The following is a 17713-nucleotide window of genomic DNA, read 5'->3' as shown; positions in this document are numbered from 1 at the left end:
GCTTCCTCTTCCTCCTCGCCTTCAGCTTCCCTCCCACTGGCAGCTTGAGGGCCCGTCTCCACACCTGGTGAATCACCATCTGAAAGCAGGGAGGTACAAGAGTGGCTTTAGCATGAGGACAGGGTGGCAGCAAGGGAGGCATGAGTGCAGCGATTTAGTGATTTGGATTGAAAGTGTCAAAGGCTGCTGTTGTGAGGAACAAGTGGAAGGAGAGAGGACAAAAAGGTGATGACCTTACTGTTGCTGTCCAGAACGGGGTCGGCGTCTCCAGTGGCGACGGGACCAATCACTCGGCATGCCACAATCCTGTGGACGTGCTCCTCAAGATCGCTGAGGGGCTGCAGCTGAGGCTGCTGTCCACCGGTTGCTGCTGCCTCCTATTATGAGACAGCTTGGCCTGCAAGAAAAAGGACGGCGTCTGAGTAAATATGCAGCCATGGTCTTGCCTGAAATGCCTCCCATGGTTGAATAGCCTTTACTGTATGCAGCCATGGTCTTGCCTGAAATGCCTCCCATAGTTGAATAGCCCTTACTGTATGCAAAGTGTGGAATGTGCGTGTGTGTTTGATGAATAGGCCATAGGTGTTGGATGAGTGTTGGGCATAGGGGCTTTTAAGACCCACTGGCCATAAAGTGAAGCTGAGATGGAGGGATGGAGAGGTTTTGAAAAAAAGGCACTCACCTGACGACCCGAGTGAGGTCGTTGAACTTTTTCCTACATTGGATTTGGGTCCGAGGCACCATGCTGCTTGAGAAGACTCTCTGAGCCACCTCCCTCCACACTCTTCTGTACTTGCAAAGGCCTCCTGCCGCTCTCTGGGTACAGAATGGATCTTCTGGCTCCACTGCGCCAACCAGAGCCTCCAAGGCCTGCTCGCAGAAGCGCTGTGCTCGCTCCCTGGCCCTCTCCATAGTGTCTGGCTGCTAGATTTAGCCACAGGTCTGCCCAGGCCGAGATTCAAGGCTCCAATGAGCAGGATGTGGCTGCAGAGCAAGATCAACCCTCCCCTTTAAGAACTGACCGGCGCCAGTGTGTCTGTGTTCAATCGCTAACTGACAGCACCTGCGCTGCGCCCGCCCTCTGAGGTAGCGCCTCACTCCTCGGCCTTAGCGCCTTAAGAGAGTTGTGTAGTGCCTGATTTAGCACTCCAATCATCTCCAGGGGCGATAAAAGCCAAGTTTGCTGTAGGAGGCGATAATTAGCGCCAGGCGCTAAACTTTACGCACCGCCAATAATGGCGCCCCATATGGGGCGATACCGAATTTTTCCCCCTGAAAGTTTCATTAATAAACTAATCTTTATGCCACTATGTTACTAGAGTAGTGAGCTTTTTTAACCATGTGAAATAATTTCTACTGTGTTTGACATCCATGTGTTTCAAGTTTTCTCCATGTGTGTTTAGGGGGAAATCCTAAAGGAAAGTTTGCCCTTGGCCTGGTTCAGAATGAGTGGAAGGTCTATGTAAAGAGACCATTAGATCGTGAGGAGCAAGATATTTACCTACTGAATATTACAGCCACCGATGGGCTTTTTGTATCAAGAGCAGTGGTAGAAGTCCGAGTACTGGATGCCAATGATAACAATCCGGTCTGTGACCAGGTAAATAAAACAAGTCTCTCATCTGTTTCTCTCTTACTTTCTGACTCATGAGTAATTCTTACTTAGTATTCTAATGTTTAAATTAATTAAATATGAGCTGCATCTTAGAGAAAATGTGTTGCTGTTAAATTCCTGTAGGTCACCTACACAGAGACAATAGTGGAAGACATTCCACCAAATAAAGTTATTCTAAGGATTGGCGCTCATGATGCTGACATTGGGTCTAATGCAGAAATACGGTATTCTTTGCATGGAGCTGGCTCAGATAAATTTTTCTTGGAACCAGAAAATGGTAAGTGTTTCTGTAACCACAATATTGACTTTTTTTCAGTTTGTAGATTAGTATAAGAAATAAATCGGATGAGTTTCATTGTAACATGACAGGTATGCTGTATTAAAATTCAACTTAAGCAATACATATGTGAGCTTACCCAATGACTGAGGTGTATTGACCAGGAAGGTTTCTGCTATCTGCTAATTCAGACCAGACCAGGGATCAAATCCGAGACTGTATGGCTCAGTTCCACGCCAGGATATATACTTACTGACTGAGGCATTGGAGTGTTTCATTATTTTACAGAATTAAGATAGTTGCCAACTGCTCACATTTTACACCACCAGTCAGCCTTTTTGGACGTGCAAAACTGCCCCACAACACCTTGATCACGGATGCACAGAAGAGAAGTAGCATCAGGATTTTTGGGATGGGTTTAGAAATAAAACTAAAGACCAGAGAGCAGATTGTGGTGTAGTAAAGATTAGAAAAAGGATGATTGCAGAAGAGGGTAGGAAGATTGATACATTGGCCCAGAAATTCGGATCAGGGGCTTCCCGCGGGTGTAAGCCTCCGACCTGCACTTACCTAGCGCACTGGCCATTGAGCTGTGGGCCCCCGTGGAATTCCGATCCTGGGCCTGCTCCAGCTGCCGGCGCGCAGTGCTTGCGTATCCCAGGGGCGCAGTTAGTTCGATGCATCCCCTGGGATCACGTGGGCCAGGGAATGCTCCATTCATAAGTTTGACAGGAAGTGTCAAAACTTAGAAATACTACGGGCCCCAAAACATCACTAAATCTTCAAATACATTTTTTAAAAACATCACATTTTTTAATATAAACTATAAATTACATGAAATAACTATTTTAAACAATAATTTAAATTTTTGAAAAATATAATTTTATTTTCTAACGGGGCTAAAAAATAAACTCATCTTGCTTTAAATTATTTAAAAATAATAAACCTGTGGAAAAAATGTTTTAATTTTAATTAATTCACCACTTACCTTGTAAAAAGCAGGCCTTACGCCTGCTTTTTAAATGTGTAACTTCTGCAGACTTACCCTCCCGGGAAAACCTGTAAAAAAAAACATAAGTTTGATGCGCACGCGCAGCCTCTCCCACGCACGCGTTCGACTTCTGAACCCCTGCTTTCAGGGGAATGGAAGTGCCGGTTTCCCGCGCATGCGCAGTGCATGCAGGAAACCGGCACTTCCATTGGGCTTGCGGGAGAGTACCCCGTGCGTACTCATCCGTAGAGACCCGAATTATATCCTACATAACTATGTAATAAGTATGTCAGTGTACATTACACAGTTATAACAGCACCAAACATAGGAAGACAGCTGTTCAACTGACTTTGCAGATGAAATAGCAGATAGTACAACATCTGTATGTTATGCACATAGGATATTGTTCCTGCATTTAAAGACTTTTACTTTAGTATTTATTCTAGCTTATGATTGTTAGTCATTGGACATGAGCGTGAAATATCCACAAAATGTGTTTAATTGTGTGTACATTAATAGCTGCTACTTCCATTGACAGTTTAGAAACATTTTCCCTTCTTTAGAATCCTTCCGTTCTTAATTTTAACACCACCATGAGTGGTTGTTATTTGTAGCTCTTCATCAGCTTTTGTGACTTTGCTAGGTTATTTTCGAGGCAATTATGAATTGTGCACCTTCTATTTGTTGTGATTATCCCATAGGTGAACTGAAAACATTATCAGCTTTAGACCGTGAGGAAACTCAAGTATATAATTTGATCGCCAGGGCATCAGATGGAGGTGGGCGTTACTGCCAGTCAGGAGTAGTTCTGTTATTGGAGGATGTGAATGACAATCCCCCTGTATTTTCCTCCAGTCATTATACTGAGTCTGTATATGAGAACACGGTAATAAAAGTTTTGCTGGCAAAGGTTGAAGCAACAGACCCAGATATAGGTAAGTCACTGCATATTTTTTAAACTCTTGCTATGGTAATATACAGTGCAGTAAAGAAAGTAATTAGGCAAACTGACATGCTTTATTTATTTCCAATGAGATAGCAACTTTAATAACCACCATAATATTGTACTTGGCTTATCATTTAACCCAACATAAAATTTTACTGATAACCAACTACAAATTATTTCTTGATCATGCAGAATTGATATCACAATCATTAATCTTTATGTGTCAACATCTTTATATATCAAGAATTGAAATCAATGAGAAACTGGAAGAAGTACCAGTGAATGATTAGGGAGTTGTACAGTCTCATTTTTCCAGTTCCTTGTATGATAATATACACTGGGTGCTACACTACCTTGTATCTAGCCTAGTTTTATACATCATGGCATTAGAATATGCATATATCTTTAGTTTTCTGCACTTCCACCTCCATAACATCGCCTATCTCTGCCCCAATTTCAGCCCATCTGCCGCTGAAACCCTCATCCATGCCATTGCCACCTCTAGACTTGACTATTCCAATGCTCTCCAATGGCTGGCCTCCTGTCCACCACCCTTTGTAACCTTTTGTGCATGCATAATTCTGTTCTCCACACCTTATGCCACACCAAATCCCACTCAACCATCACCCTTGTCCTTGCTGACCTACATTGGCTTCCAGTTCCCTAATACCTCAAATTTATAATTGTAATTTTTCTGTTTAAATTCCTCCATGGCCTTGTCCCTCACAATCTTTGTACCCTCTTCCAGTGCTAAAACTCCAAACTGTCTGTTCTTTTGACTCCATCATCTTTTGTATCTCTCTCTTCCACCTCTCCAATGGCAGCTGTGCCTCCATCTGCCTAGGCCCCACACTGTGGAATTACCTCCCCAAAATCCCTCTGCCTCTCCATCTCCTGCTTCTCCTTTAAGACCCTCCTTAAAACTTGCCTTGTTGGCCAAGCTTTTGGTCACCCCTTCTAATATCTCCTTCTTTGGGACAGTGTCCATTTTTTTCCTTTTGCTATTTTGGACTTTGAACTTTTTCTACATTAAAGGTGCTACATAATGCAAATATTTGTTGTTGCATCTCTACTTGATTTCCTGTTCTTGGCAATTTATGCTGATGTTACACATGCACAGTGCAGAATTAACACTCCTGCATACATTACCCCCCCACCCCAAACCAACTTCTTTGCTTGTGAGCTACATGGTCAGTCTTACTGGCAGGATGATAAATTGGATCAAATAGCCCTCCCATCAATTATCATTGATTAATTTTCAACCCGATTAAGCCACAGTATTCGTTAGAAAAAGGTGTAGTGCCAGAGCGGATAGCCACCTATATTCAAGAAGGGGGATAGAACATGTCCATGGAATTATAACTTAACATCAGTGGTAGGAAAAATAATGGAATCCCTACTAAAGGAGAAAATAGAAGAACATCTAGAAACCAAAAATATAATAATGAATAGTCAGCATGGATTTCAAAAGGGAAAGCCTTGCTTGACCAACCTCAGTGAATTTTTTGAAGAGGTACCAGAGAGAGTAGACAATGGTAATGCAGTAGATGTAATTTATCTAGATTTTCAAAAGACCTTCGATAAGGTTACCACATAATAGACTGATGAACAAGTTCAGAGAATGCGGAGTCAGGGGACAAGTAGCAGAATGGATAGCTGGCTGGCTTCAAGACAGAAAGCAGAGAGTAGGGGTAAAGGGTAGCTATTCACAATGGCAGAAGGTGGGTAGTGGTGTTCCACAAGGATCAGTGCTGGGACCACTGTTGTTCACAATTTACATTAACGATTTAGACTTTGGAATCAAAAACACAATTTCTAAATTTGCAGATGACACCAAATTGGGGGGGATAAGTCAATACTGAGGAGGACTGCAACAAATTACAGGAGGACATTAATAAACTTGCAGAATGGGCATATAATTGGCAAATGAAGTTCAACTCAGATGAATGTGAGGTATTACATTTTGGTGGGAAGAATAGGGAGTTCACTTATCACTTGGAGGGTGCGAGTCTAGGTGGGGTAGAGGAACAAAGGGATCTCGGAGTACAAATACACAAATTATTCAAAGTTGCAACACAGGTTAGCAAGGACTTAAAAAAAGCAAACCAAGCACTAGGGTTTATTTCTAGAGGGATAGAATTGAAAAGTAGGGAAGTTATGCTAAACCTGTGTCGAACCATGGTTAGACCACACTTGGAGTACTGCGTACAGTTCTGGTCACCATATTATAAAAAGTATATGGAGGCACTGGAGAGGGTGCAGAGAAGATTTACAAGGATGATACCAGAAATGCAAGGGTATACATATCAGGAAAGGGTGAACAGGCTGGATCTCTTTTCTCTTGAAAAAAGAAGGCTGAGGGGTAATCTAATAAAGGTCTTTAAAATTATGAAAGGTTTTGATAGAGTGGGTACAGAGAGAATGTTTCCACTTGTGGGGAAGAGCATAATTAGAGACCAACAATATAAGATAGTCACCAAGAAATCCAATAAGGAATTCAGAAGAAACTTCTATACCCAAAGAGTGGTGAGAATGTGGAACTCACTACCACAGGGAATGGTTGAAGCAAATAGTATAGATGCTTTTAAGGGGAGGCTGGACAAGTATATGAGGGAGAAGGGAATAGAGGGTTATGCTGATAGATTTAGATGAGGAAAGATGGGAGGTGGCTCGAGTAGACCATAAACGCTGGCATGGACTGGTTGGGCCAAATGGCCTGTTTCTGTGCCGTATATCCTTTGTAATCCTATGTAAACTACACGATTCTATCAGAAGCACTTTTGATTAGGCAAGACTGTGTCGAGTGCAATTTAAGCATTGGATTTGTTTACAGCAGTGTCAGTAAAATGGATAATGAACTATTTATTCAATCTTTAAGTGAAACATTATCCAAGTAAGAGGCAGACACTTCAACATTTGGCACTTATTTGGAGATTGTATGTGTTGATCGGTGTTAAAAGTGTGGATTGGATTAGCAATTGCAGACACACTTGATAGTTGCAAGTTATTGGAAGTTGAACTGTTAAATGAGCTTTCAGTTTACAGTAGAATCTGAATAGACACAAACACCTCTGGGCCATATTCTATTTTTGAGCATCAGTATTATACTATAGGGATGAATTTCCTTGGGGCTTCTCCTGTTCCATCACCGTAGCTTCCGCAGAAACTTTGTTGATGTGCGCAAATGGGGTTACTGCTGAACCTCCACCAAAGTTATGACAGTGGAGGGGGAGAAACCACAAGGAAATGTACCCCCTATGTTTTCACTTGATTATGCAAGATCTTGGTTGAGGGCATAATCTATAATCTTCCATTGCTTCTAAAGTGTAATGGCCTAAGCATGCTGACTCGCATACTCAGCAATGTGCTTGACCTGAAATCAAAGTTTTGAGGCAATTCTAATGCTTACTTTCACAACTTATTTTTTCATGCCATGTTAAAATTGGTTTTCAGATGTTCCTTTTTTCTTCCTAAATTGATCTTGTCTATTTCTTTCTTGGAATAGAGTTGTGCCACTATTAAAGAGTTAGGGGGAGAAATTTGGTTGCTTAGTGCCTCCCGTTAGCGCCTCCGGGGGGCGTTAGAAACTTAGCGCCCGAGCACGGCGATTTTAACACCGCTCGCGAAATTGACCAGATGTTTTGTGGCGGCGCTAAACACTACTGCCACGATCTCCTGTGCCCACAGATCATGACGTTAGTCAAGCGTGCAACGCCCCGGTAGTGCCCCAGACTGGATATTGAGTCGCGCCCCCTGTGTTTGTGCCTGCCGCTAGGAACAACAGGTAGAGGAGAACGTTTTCAAGTCGGGAAGGGGCTGGGGGAGCGTTATTTAAAGGTGGGCACTTCCTGCCTTTTCTTGTCGGCAAAATTTTTGGTTTTAATGCTGTCCTAAGGAGTTTTGGCCCTCAGCACCACTTTTGAGGTTACTAAGTGCCGAGCTCTTTCCGTGGGCCTGTCCATTAGTGCTTCCAACACAATTGCCTTTGAGGTCTCTCCAGGCTGAAATTCAAGGCTGCAATGAGCAGGGTGCGGCTGGCCAGCAAGATGGCCCTCCCCTTTAAGAACTGGATGGCGCCAGTCTGTCTGGCTTCCATGGTAATTGACATCGCCTGAGCTTCAGTAGCGTTCTGAGGTAGCGCCTCGCTCCCTGACGTTTGCGTCTTAAGAGAGGTGTGTAACGCCTGATTTAATGCTCAAATCACCTCCAGGGGCACTAGAAGTGAATTTTGCAGTCGGGGGCGATAATTAGGGCTGGGTGCTAAACTTTGCGCCCAGCCGATATTAGCGCCCCAAAATGGGCAATACCGAATTTTTCCCCCTTAGTACTTTCACTCCAGCTGTAAGCAAACTACAAATGTGTTTAGCTGAGCACGAGTCCAGTAATACAACTATAAATAAAGTAAAAAAGATAAAAACTGGAAATCTGAAATAAAACAAAAATGCTGGAAATACACAGCATGTCTTTGAGCATCTGTAAAGAGAGAAGACAGGTTCAGTCATTACGAGTGTCTACCCTTCAGCAGAACCATTCTGAAGAATAGCTTGCAACTGAAATGTCATAACTTGTCGTTTGTCTTGACAGTTGCTGACTGACCTGCTGTGCATTTTGAGCATTTTCTGTATTTGTTTTATTGTAAATGATATTTGATAAATTCAACACGCAAGTGTGTTTGCTACATAGGAGCAATACATATCCATGAACGAATAAAAAATAAGAGTAAAGAAGTTTTGCTGCAACTGTGTCAGGCCTTGGTGGGAGGAGCGCTGTGTGCAGTTTTGATCTCCTTGCCTGGGGAGGGATGTGCTTGCCTTGGAGGGGTGCAACAAAGATTCATGGAACTGATCCCTGGGATGGGGGAGGATTGTCCTATGAGGAGAGATTGAGGAGACTAGGCCTATATTCCCTAGAATTTAGAAGAATGAGAGATGATTTCATTGAAACAGATAAAATTCTTAAGGAGCTTGACAGGGTAGATGCAGAGAGGATGTTTCCCCTGGCTGGGGAGTCTAGAACTAGGGGTCACAGTCTCAGAATAAGGGGTTGGCCATTTAGGACTGAGATGAGGAGAAATTTCTTCACTCAAATGGCTGTGAATCTTTGAAATTCTCTACCCCAGGGGACCGTCGATGCTCAGTTGTTGAGTATATTCTAGACAGAGATCGATAGATTTTTGGATATTAAGGGTATCAAGGGATGTGGGAATAGTGTGGGAAGGTGGAGTTGAGGTAGAAGATCAGCCATGATCTTATTGAATGGTGGAGCAGGTTTGAAGGGCCAAATGGTCTACTCCTGCTCCTATTTCTTATGTTCTTATGCAACCGTCATGTTCCTCTCCAGGCCAATATGTTTTAGAAATGTAAATAAAATGAAAAGCAATTTTTAGGAAAGCTATGTTATCCTTTGTAACAGTTACTTTCAAATGGAAAATAATGTAAAAGTTCACCCTTATGTTACACATAGTACCATATGTGACTCATACTGCACACAAACAACATTATGTTTATAATCTAAAGATGGTTTCCACTCAGTAGGCTATTCCTAAACTGCGAACCCATTAGAACTCTTTCCTTATATACCACTGAGACACAATCATTTAAATTGCTTTGTAAACCAGCCAGTCTTTAATATGTCTTGTTTATTTTAACAGGTTTATCAGGGAGTTGATATTTAAAATTATTTTTAGTCATTTTTGGCTCACTTCACATTCTTAACCACACATGTTACTCCTTGGCCCAGAACTAGATTGAAACCTGAGTCGCAATTTAAACTCTTAATAATATATTGGGCGCCAGTGGTTTACCCAAAAAGCCTCATACTATACATAGTAACTCATTTGCAACAATGCCATGTGTAAAGTATGTAATGCTCATTTGCTGGTCTATTTTCATAAAGCACCAACATCGTTAACAAAATAGATGATCATAAAAAATAAGAACTACTTTGATGGAAATAATTTGACACTTTACCTTGTATCCTTTTGAATTCCAATTCTACAATTTTGAAAATACATAAATTAACACCTGAAATTAAATCACAATTTAGAAGTCTTCAAAGACAAAGAAAAAATTCAACTGGACCAGCCACTTAAGTGCTGCAACTACTGGAGCAGGTCAGAATTTGGGTATTCTGTGGCGAGTGTCTCACCTCCTGACCCCCAAAGCCTTTCCACCATCTACAAGGCACAAGTCAGGAGTGTGATGGAATACTCTCCACTTGCCTGGATGAGTGCAGCTCCAACAACACTCAAGAAGCTCGACACCATCCAGAACAAAGCAGTCTACCTGATCGGCAGCCCATTCACCACCTTAAACATTCACTCCCTCCACCACTGGCGTACCGTGGCTGCAGTGTGTACCATCTACAAGATGCACTGCAGCAACTCGCCAAGGCTTCTTCGGCAGCACGTCCCAAACCCGCGACCTCTACCACCTAGAAGGACAAGAGCAGCAGGCACGTGGGAACACTGCCCACTCCAAGTTCCCCTCCAAGTCACACACCATCCCGACTTGGACATATAGCGCCGTTCCTTCACTGTCACAGGGACAAAATCTTGGAACTCCCTCCCTAACAGCACTGTGGGAGTACCTTCACCACATGGACTGCAGCGGTTCAAGAAGGCGGCTCACCACCACCTTCTCAAAGGCAACTAGGGATGGGCAATAAATGCTGGCCTTACCTGCGATGCCCACATCCCATGAACGAATAAAAAAAAAAGTGTAACTTTAAGAGGCTCATAATAAACATATGGTAGTTTTAGTATAAGAAATTACAATAGTAGTACACAGCTACAGACATTGCATTCTGAGCCATTTTGTGACTCACGGGCCCTCATATTTGTGGGGGGGGGTACAGGGGACCGTGATTGTGGTATCTTGAGGTGGCCATAGATGGAGACGGACACCGGTTAACTCCGTAACATGGTTTAATCAACACTTGCACATAAAAGCTTCTGCCATGAGGCAGCCAAAAACAAAGAGTACAACCAGTACAGATCAGACTTAACTCAGGAGACCAATTACCACAACACCACCTGGTGGATCAGGTTACTCATAACCTCCCAGGTTACTACACTCCTCCCCCCTTAAGATTGCCGTATGCAATTCTTAAACAATAACCCTTACTAGGTACTATGTTTTAATTAACCAGTATGCTCTAACCATGGTTAACCCCTGACTAATTTAACAGGTTTGTATAAGTCTTTCTGGTTGCTTGCGAATCCTTTGTGAACGTCTTAATTCCACTTGTGGTGGATTCTCAGATTCATTCGCACTTGATATTGGAGTAGTCTCTGATGTTGGTTTTACTCTGTCCCGCTGTGGCCTGGCAGTGCCAGTGTCCACTGGCATCTTATAAGCCGTGCTGGGTCCTGGAACAGCTTCCTCTACTGCCCTTTGTTCCATCTGAGGCAGTTCCCCCTGCTGCCGGCTGAAAAGCTGATCCACATGCCGACAAACCCCTTGACCATCCCCTAGTAACACGGAGTACGACACAGGTCCTGTAATGTCCTGGATTAGTCCTGGTATCCATTTAGGTCCATAGCCGAAGTTCCGGGTGTACACAGAGTCCTCTATGGCGAAATGGCGAGCTTTAGTATGTTTGTCATGGTACGCTTTTTGGTTTGTTTGTTTTGTCTCGACCTTGCTTTTGAGATCTGGGTGTATCAGGTCTAACGTGCACCGCAACTTTCTCCCCATCATCAACTCAGCCGGAGAAAGCCCCGTGGTAGCTTGGGGTGTTATACGATAACTAAACAAAGCTCTATTGAGCTTGGTCTCCAGGGTGTCACCTGAGCTCTTCCTCATGAGCTCCTTAAAAGTCTGCACGGCTCGCTCGGCTAACCCATTTGAGGCTGGGTGATATGGAGCCGAGGTGACATGTGTGATTCCATTCCTTACCATGAATTCTTTGCTCCCTTCACTAACAAAACACTGTGCATTGTCGGATACAATCATTTCTGGAATACCATGCGTGCTGAAGCTGTTCCTGAGACAATTCAGTGTGGCATCAGTCGTTGCAGAGCTCACTGGATAAACGTCGATCCACTTTGAGTGAGCGTCTACCAGCACCAAAAACATTTTGCCCCTAAAAGGTCCCGCATAGTCTACGTGAATTCTCCGCCAGGGTTTGCTGGGCCACTCCCAGGGATGGAGTGGTGCCCCGGCAGGTGCTTTCCTCTGTTCCTGACATATAGTGTATGACTTTACCTTTGACTCGATTTCAGCATCCAAGTTAGGCCACCACAGGTAGCTCCTAGCCAGTCCTTTCATTCTAGTCATTCCTGGGTGCGATTGATGCAACTGTTCCATCAAAGTAGAGCGTCCCCGCTCTGGGACTATGATGCGTGCTCCCCATAGCACACATCCATCTTGGACACTGAGCTCGTGCTGTCTCTGTCTGTACGGTGCGAACTCCAGTCCCTCACGGTGATCTGGCCAGCCTTTCAACACATACTCACGGATCCTTGACAGAACGGGGCCCTTGGCTGTCCAGCCCTCGATTTCCGCTGAAGTCATCAGGGGACTGATCTCCTGATCCAGCATCAGGACGTGCTCCTCAGGGGAAGTACTGCGAGGAGATTTTGAGAGGGGCAGGCGGCTGAGAGCATCCGCGTTCCCGTTTTCCTTGCCGGCTCTGTACGTGATCACATATTCATAGGCTCTTAGTATTACTGCCCATCTCATTATTCTCTGTGATGCCATTTGAGGCACCGCTTTCATCTCATTCAGTAAGCTAATAAGAGGCTTGTGGTCAGTACTGATTACAAACTTATGAAATTTCTTTACTCCAAATATAATGGCTAACCCCTCTTTATCAAGCTGTGAATAGTTCTTTTCCGCAGCTGTGAGTGTGTGTGACGTAGATAGGACCAGGAAGCCGGTTCTGTTAAAGGAGTATGAGCAGCTAGGGGTCAAATTAAAAAACAGAACCTCAAGGGTAATAATCTCTGGATTATTACCTGAGCCACGAGCGAATTTGGCTAGGACAAATAAAATTAGAGAGTTAAATGCGTGGCTCAAAGACTGGCGTGGGAGAAATGGGTTTTGCTTCCTGGGACACTGGCACCAGTACTGGGGCAGGAGGGAGCTGTTCCGTTGGGACGGGCTTCACTTGGCCAGTGCTGGGACTAGAGTCCTGGCGGATCATATAACTAGGGCTGTAGAGAGGGCTTTAAACTAACTAGTGGGGGGGAGGTTCCTAGAGAGCAAATAATAAAAATGACAACAGAGAAGGTCATAGACTTAGGTAGCAGTGGGGAAATTAAAAACCAGAGCGTGTCAGGAAGGGGCAGAAGGTATGGAGTAAAAGGTAAAGTAATAAAAAGGGCAAAAGCAGGAACAAAGTGTCACAAAACATCTTTGAAAGTTCTCTATCTGAATGCACGTAGCATTCGTAACAAAATAGACGAGTTAACGGCACAAATAACTACATATGGGTATGATCTTGTGGCCATTACAGAAACATGGCTGCAGGGTGACAATGCCTGGGAATTAAACATACCAGGTTATTTAACGATCAGGAAGGACAGGCAGGAAGGAAGGGGAGGTGGGGTGGCTATGTTAATAAAGGAAGGAATCACTGTAATACAGAGAAATGATATTGGGTCAAAAGATCAGGATAATGAAACAGTTTGGGTGGAGGTAAGGAATAATAAGGGGAAAAAACACTAGTGGGCGTAGTCTATAGGCCCCCGAACTGTGGCAACTCTGTTGGACGGAGTATCAATCAGGAAATAGTTGAGGCTTGTAATAAGGGAACATCTATAATTATGGGGGATTTTAACTATCATATTAATTGGACAAATCAAATTGGGCAGGGCTGCCTTGAGGATGAGTTCATTGAGTGTATTAGGGATGGGTTTCTTGAGCAGTATGTAACTGAACCGACCAGGGGGCAGGCAACCTTAGATCTGGTCCTGTGTAACGAGACAGGATTAATTAAAAATGTCCTAGTAAAGGATCCCCTTGGAATGAGTGACCATAACATGGTTGAATTCCATATTCAATTAGAGGGTGAGAAGGTTGGATCTCAAACAAGCGTGCTAAGCTTGAATAAAAGAGACTATGAAGGTATGAGAGCGGAATTGAGTAGAGTGGATTGGGAAAATAGATTAAAGGGTAAGACGATACATGATCAGTGGTGTACATTTAAGGAGTTATTTTACAACTTCCAAAACAAATATATTCCACTGAGAAGAAAAGGGTGTAAAAGAAAAGACAGCCATCCGTGGCTAAGTAAAGAAATTAAGGATAGTATTCGACTAAAAACAAGGGCATATAAGGTAGCCAAATCTAGTGGGAGGATGGAAGATTGGGAAGTCTTTAAAAGACAGCAAAAAATAACAAAAAGATTGATTAAGAAAGGGAAGATAGATTATGAAAGTAAATTCGCAAAAAATATAAAAACAGATAGTAAGAGTTTTTATAGTTATATAAAAAGAAAAAGGGTGGCTAAAGTAAATGTTGGTCCCTTAGAGGATGAGACCGGGAAATTAATGGTGGGAAATATGGAGATGGCAAAAACACTGAATGAATATTTTGTATCAGTCTTTACAGTAGAAGACACTAAGAATATCCCAACACTGGACAAACAGGGGGCTATAGTGGGGGGAGGAGCTAAACACGATCAAAATCACTAAGGAAGTGGTACTCAGTAAAGTAATGGGACTCAAGGCGGATAAATCACCTGGACCTGATGGCTTACATCCTAGGGTCTTGAGGGAATGACAGAATCACAGAAACCTCACAGTACAGATAGAGGCCATTTCGGCCCATCGAGCCTGCACCGACACATATCCCACCCGATCCCCATAACCCCTACACCAACACATATCCCACCCTATCCCCGTAACCCCACGTATTTAATCCCCCTAACAATAAGGGTCAATTTTTTTTATCATAGCCAATCAACCTAACCCGCACATCTTTGGACTGTGGGAGGAAACTGGAGCACCCGGAGAAAACCCACGCAAACACGGGGAGAATGTGCAAACTCCACACAGACAGTCACCCGAGGCCGGATTCGAACCCGGGTCCCTGGCGCTGTGAGGCAACAGTGCTAACCACTATGCCACCGTGCTGTGGCATAGTGGTTTCCCACCATTAAGTGGCGGTAGGGATTGTGGATGCCTTGGTAATAATTTTCCAAAACTCCCTCGACTCAGCAAAGGTCCCGGCAGACTGGAAAACTGCTAATGTAACGCCCTTATTTAAAAATGGCAGTAGACAGAAGGCTGGAAACTGTAGACCGGTTAGCCTAACATCTGTGGTAGGTAAAATATTGGAGTCCATTATTAAGGAGACAGTAACAGGACATTTGGATAATCATAATTTAATAGGACAAAGTCAGCATGGTTTTATGAAGGGGAAGTCATGTTTGACAAATTTGTTGGAGTTCTTTGAGGAAGTAACATATAGGGTGGATAAAGGGGAACCAGTGGACGTAGTGTATTTAGACTTCCAAAAGGCGTTTGACAAGGTGCCACACAAAAGATTATTGCTTAAGATAAAAAATCACGGGATTGGGGGTAATATTCTGGCATGGATAGAGGATTGGCTATCTAACAGAAGGCAGAGAGTTGGGATAAATGGTTCATTCTCGGACTGGCAATCAGTAACTAGTGGTGTTCCACAGGTGTCAGTGCTGGGTCCCCAACTCTTTACAATCTATATTAACGATTTGGAGGAGGGGACCGAGTGTAACATATCAAAGTTTGCAGATGATACTAAGATGGGAGGGAAAGTAGTGAGTGAGGAGGACATATAAACCTGCAAGGGGACATAGACAGGTTAAGTAAGTGGGCAGAGATTTGGCAGATGGAATACAATACTGGAAAGTGTGAGGTTATGCACTTTGGCAGGAAAAATCGTAGAGCAAGTTATTATCTTAATGGCAAGAAACTGGAAAGTACTGAAGTACAAAGGGATCTGGGGGTCCTGGTGCACGAAACTCAAAAGGTTAGTATGCAGGTGCAGCAAGTGATTAAGAAGGCCAATGGAATGTTGGCTTTCATTGCTAGGGGGATAGAATATAAAAATAGGGAGGTATTGCTTCAGTTGTACAAGGTATTGGTGAGACCGCACCTGGAATACTGCATACAGTTTTGGTGTCCATACTTAAGAAAAGACAGACTTGCTCTCGAGTCAGTACAAAGAAGGTTCACTCGGTTAATCCCGGGGATGAGGGGATGGACATATGAGGAGAGGTTGAGTAGATTGGGACTCTACTCATTGGAGTTCAGAAGAATGAGAGGCGATCTTATTGAAACATATAAGATTGTGAAGGGTTTGGATCGGGTGGATGCGGGGAGGATGTTCCCGATGATGGGTGTAACTAGAACTAGGGGGCATAGTCTTAGAATAAGGGGCTGCTCTTTCAAAACTGAGATGAGGAGGAACTACTTCAGTCAGAGGGTGGTAGGTCCATGGAATATGCTGCCCCAAAAAGCTGTAGAAGCTACATCATTACATAAATTTAAAACAGAAATAGACAGTTTCCTAGAAGTAAAGGGAATAAAGGGTTATGGGGAGTGGGCTGGAATTTGGACATGAGTCTATGTTTGGATCGGTCATGGCCCTGTGGGTAGCGGAGCGGGCCCAGGGGCCGTGTAGCCTGATCCTGCTCCTATTTTGTGTGTCTAATTCTGTTAGATTCAGGAGATGGTTCTGTGATAGTAGATTGGCGGTTAGGATCAGATCAGTCATGATCTTATTGAATGGCGGAGCAGGCTCGAGGGGCCGATTGGCCTACTCCTGCTCATATTTCATATGTTCTTATGTTCTTATGAAACAAACCCGATGGGCCTTTCCGCTCAATCTGGCATGCGGTGGGCCAACACTGCCCCCACTCCATAGGGTGATGCGTCGCAGGACATTATCAGTTCCTTCTTCTCATCGTAATGCACCAACAGCCTGCTAGACTGAAGTAGCTCCTTTGACTGCTGAAACGCTTTTGCTTGCTCTGGCCCCCAACGCCATGGCTCCTCCTTTCTCAGCAGTTTGTGCAGGGGTGCCAGCAGCATCGATAAGTTTGGAAGAAACCGGTTATAATAATTCAGGAGCTCTAGATAGGCTTTCAGTTCAGTCACTGAGGTGGGTGCAGGTGCATCCTGCACTGCCCGCACTTTCCCTGGTAATGGATGGAGGCCTGTGGCATCCACCCGATGTCCCAGGAATGTAACTTCCTTCTCCATGAAACTACACTTACTCCGTTTCAGGCGTAGCCCCGCCTCTTCCAGCCGCTGTAGCACTTTGTCCAGTGTTTTTAAGTGATCCTGATCGTCACTTCCTGTTAGCAGAATATCATCTAAGTACACGGCCACCTTTGGAATGCCCTGCAGAATTCCCTCCATAGTCCGTTGGAATATTGCTGGGCTAGAACTGACACCAAATGGTAACCTGGCATACGTGAACAGCCCCTTGTGCGTGTTCACCGTGACAAACTTTTTTGATTCTTCATCTAGCAATATCTGCTGATACGCATGACTCATGTATAGTTTGCTGAATCTTTCTCCCCCAGCGAGCGATGTTAACATGTCCTCCATTCTCGGAATGGGGTACTGTTCCAGTGATGATACTCTGTTCACTGTTAACTTATAGTCACCACACACCCTTACGTTACCGTCGGGCTTCAATACCGGGACTATTGGTGCCGCCCAGTCTGAAAATTTCACTGGTTCTATTACTTTGTCCCTTAGCAGGCGATCTAGTTCCGCCTCAACCTTGGTTTTCATTGCAAAAGGTACCGACCTTGGTTTAAAGAAGCGAGGCGTGGCATCACTGGTTACATGAATCTTGGCTGTGGCTCCCCTTAAGGTGCCCAGTTCGTCCTTGAACACTAACTCATGCTTCATCAGCACTTCTTGCAGTGCCTCTGTACTGTCCT

The 17713-nt window shown here is 43.9% G+C and overlaps 1 protein-coding gene across 3 annotated transcripts in view; it reads left to right on the top strand.

The window, feature by feature from the left end:
* The window catches only part of LOC147111685 (protocadherin Fat 3-like), a 1117094-nt gene that overhangs the window by 946078 nt on the left and 153303 nt on the right, over window positions 1-17713 (top strand). For all 3 annotated transcript variants that reach the window (XM_085998792.1, XM_085998793.1, XM_085998790.1), the window contains 3 exons: window positions 1404-1600; window positions 1739-1892; window positions 3585-3818. In XM_085998792.1, coding sequence (XP_085854918.1) covers window positions 1404-1600; window positions 1739-1892; window positions 3585-3818 — 585 coding nt within the window. The remainder of the gene's footprint in view (window positions 1-1403; window positions 1601-1738; window positions 1893-3584; window positions 3819-17713) is intronic.

The sequence above is a fragment of the Somniosus microcephalus genome, chromosome 10 (assembly GCF_052327205.1).
Source record: "Somniosus microcephalus isolate GS21.2 chromosome 10, FLI_Smic_1.0, whole genome shotgun sequence".
NCBI lineage: Eukaryota > Metazoa > Chordata > Chondrichthyes > Squaliformes > Somniosidae > Somniosus > Somniosus microcephalus.
This window is presented reverse-complemented; position numbering and strand designations above follow the sequence as displayed.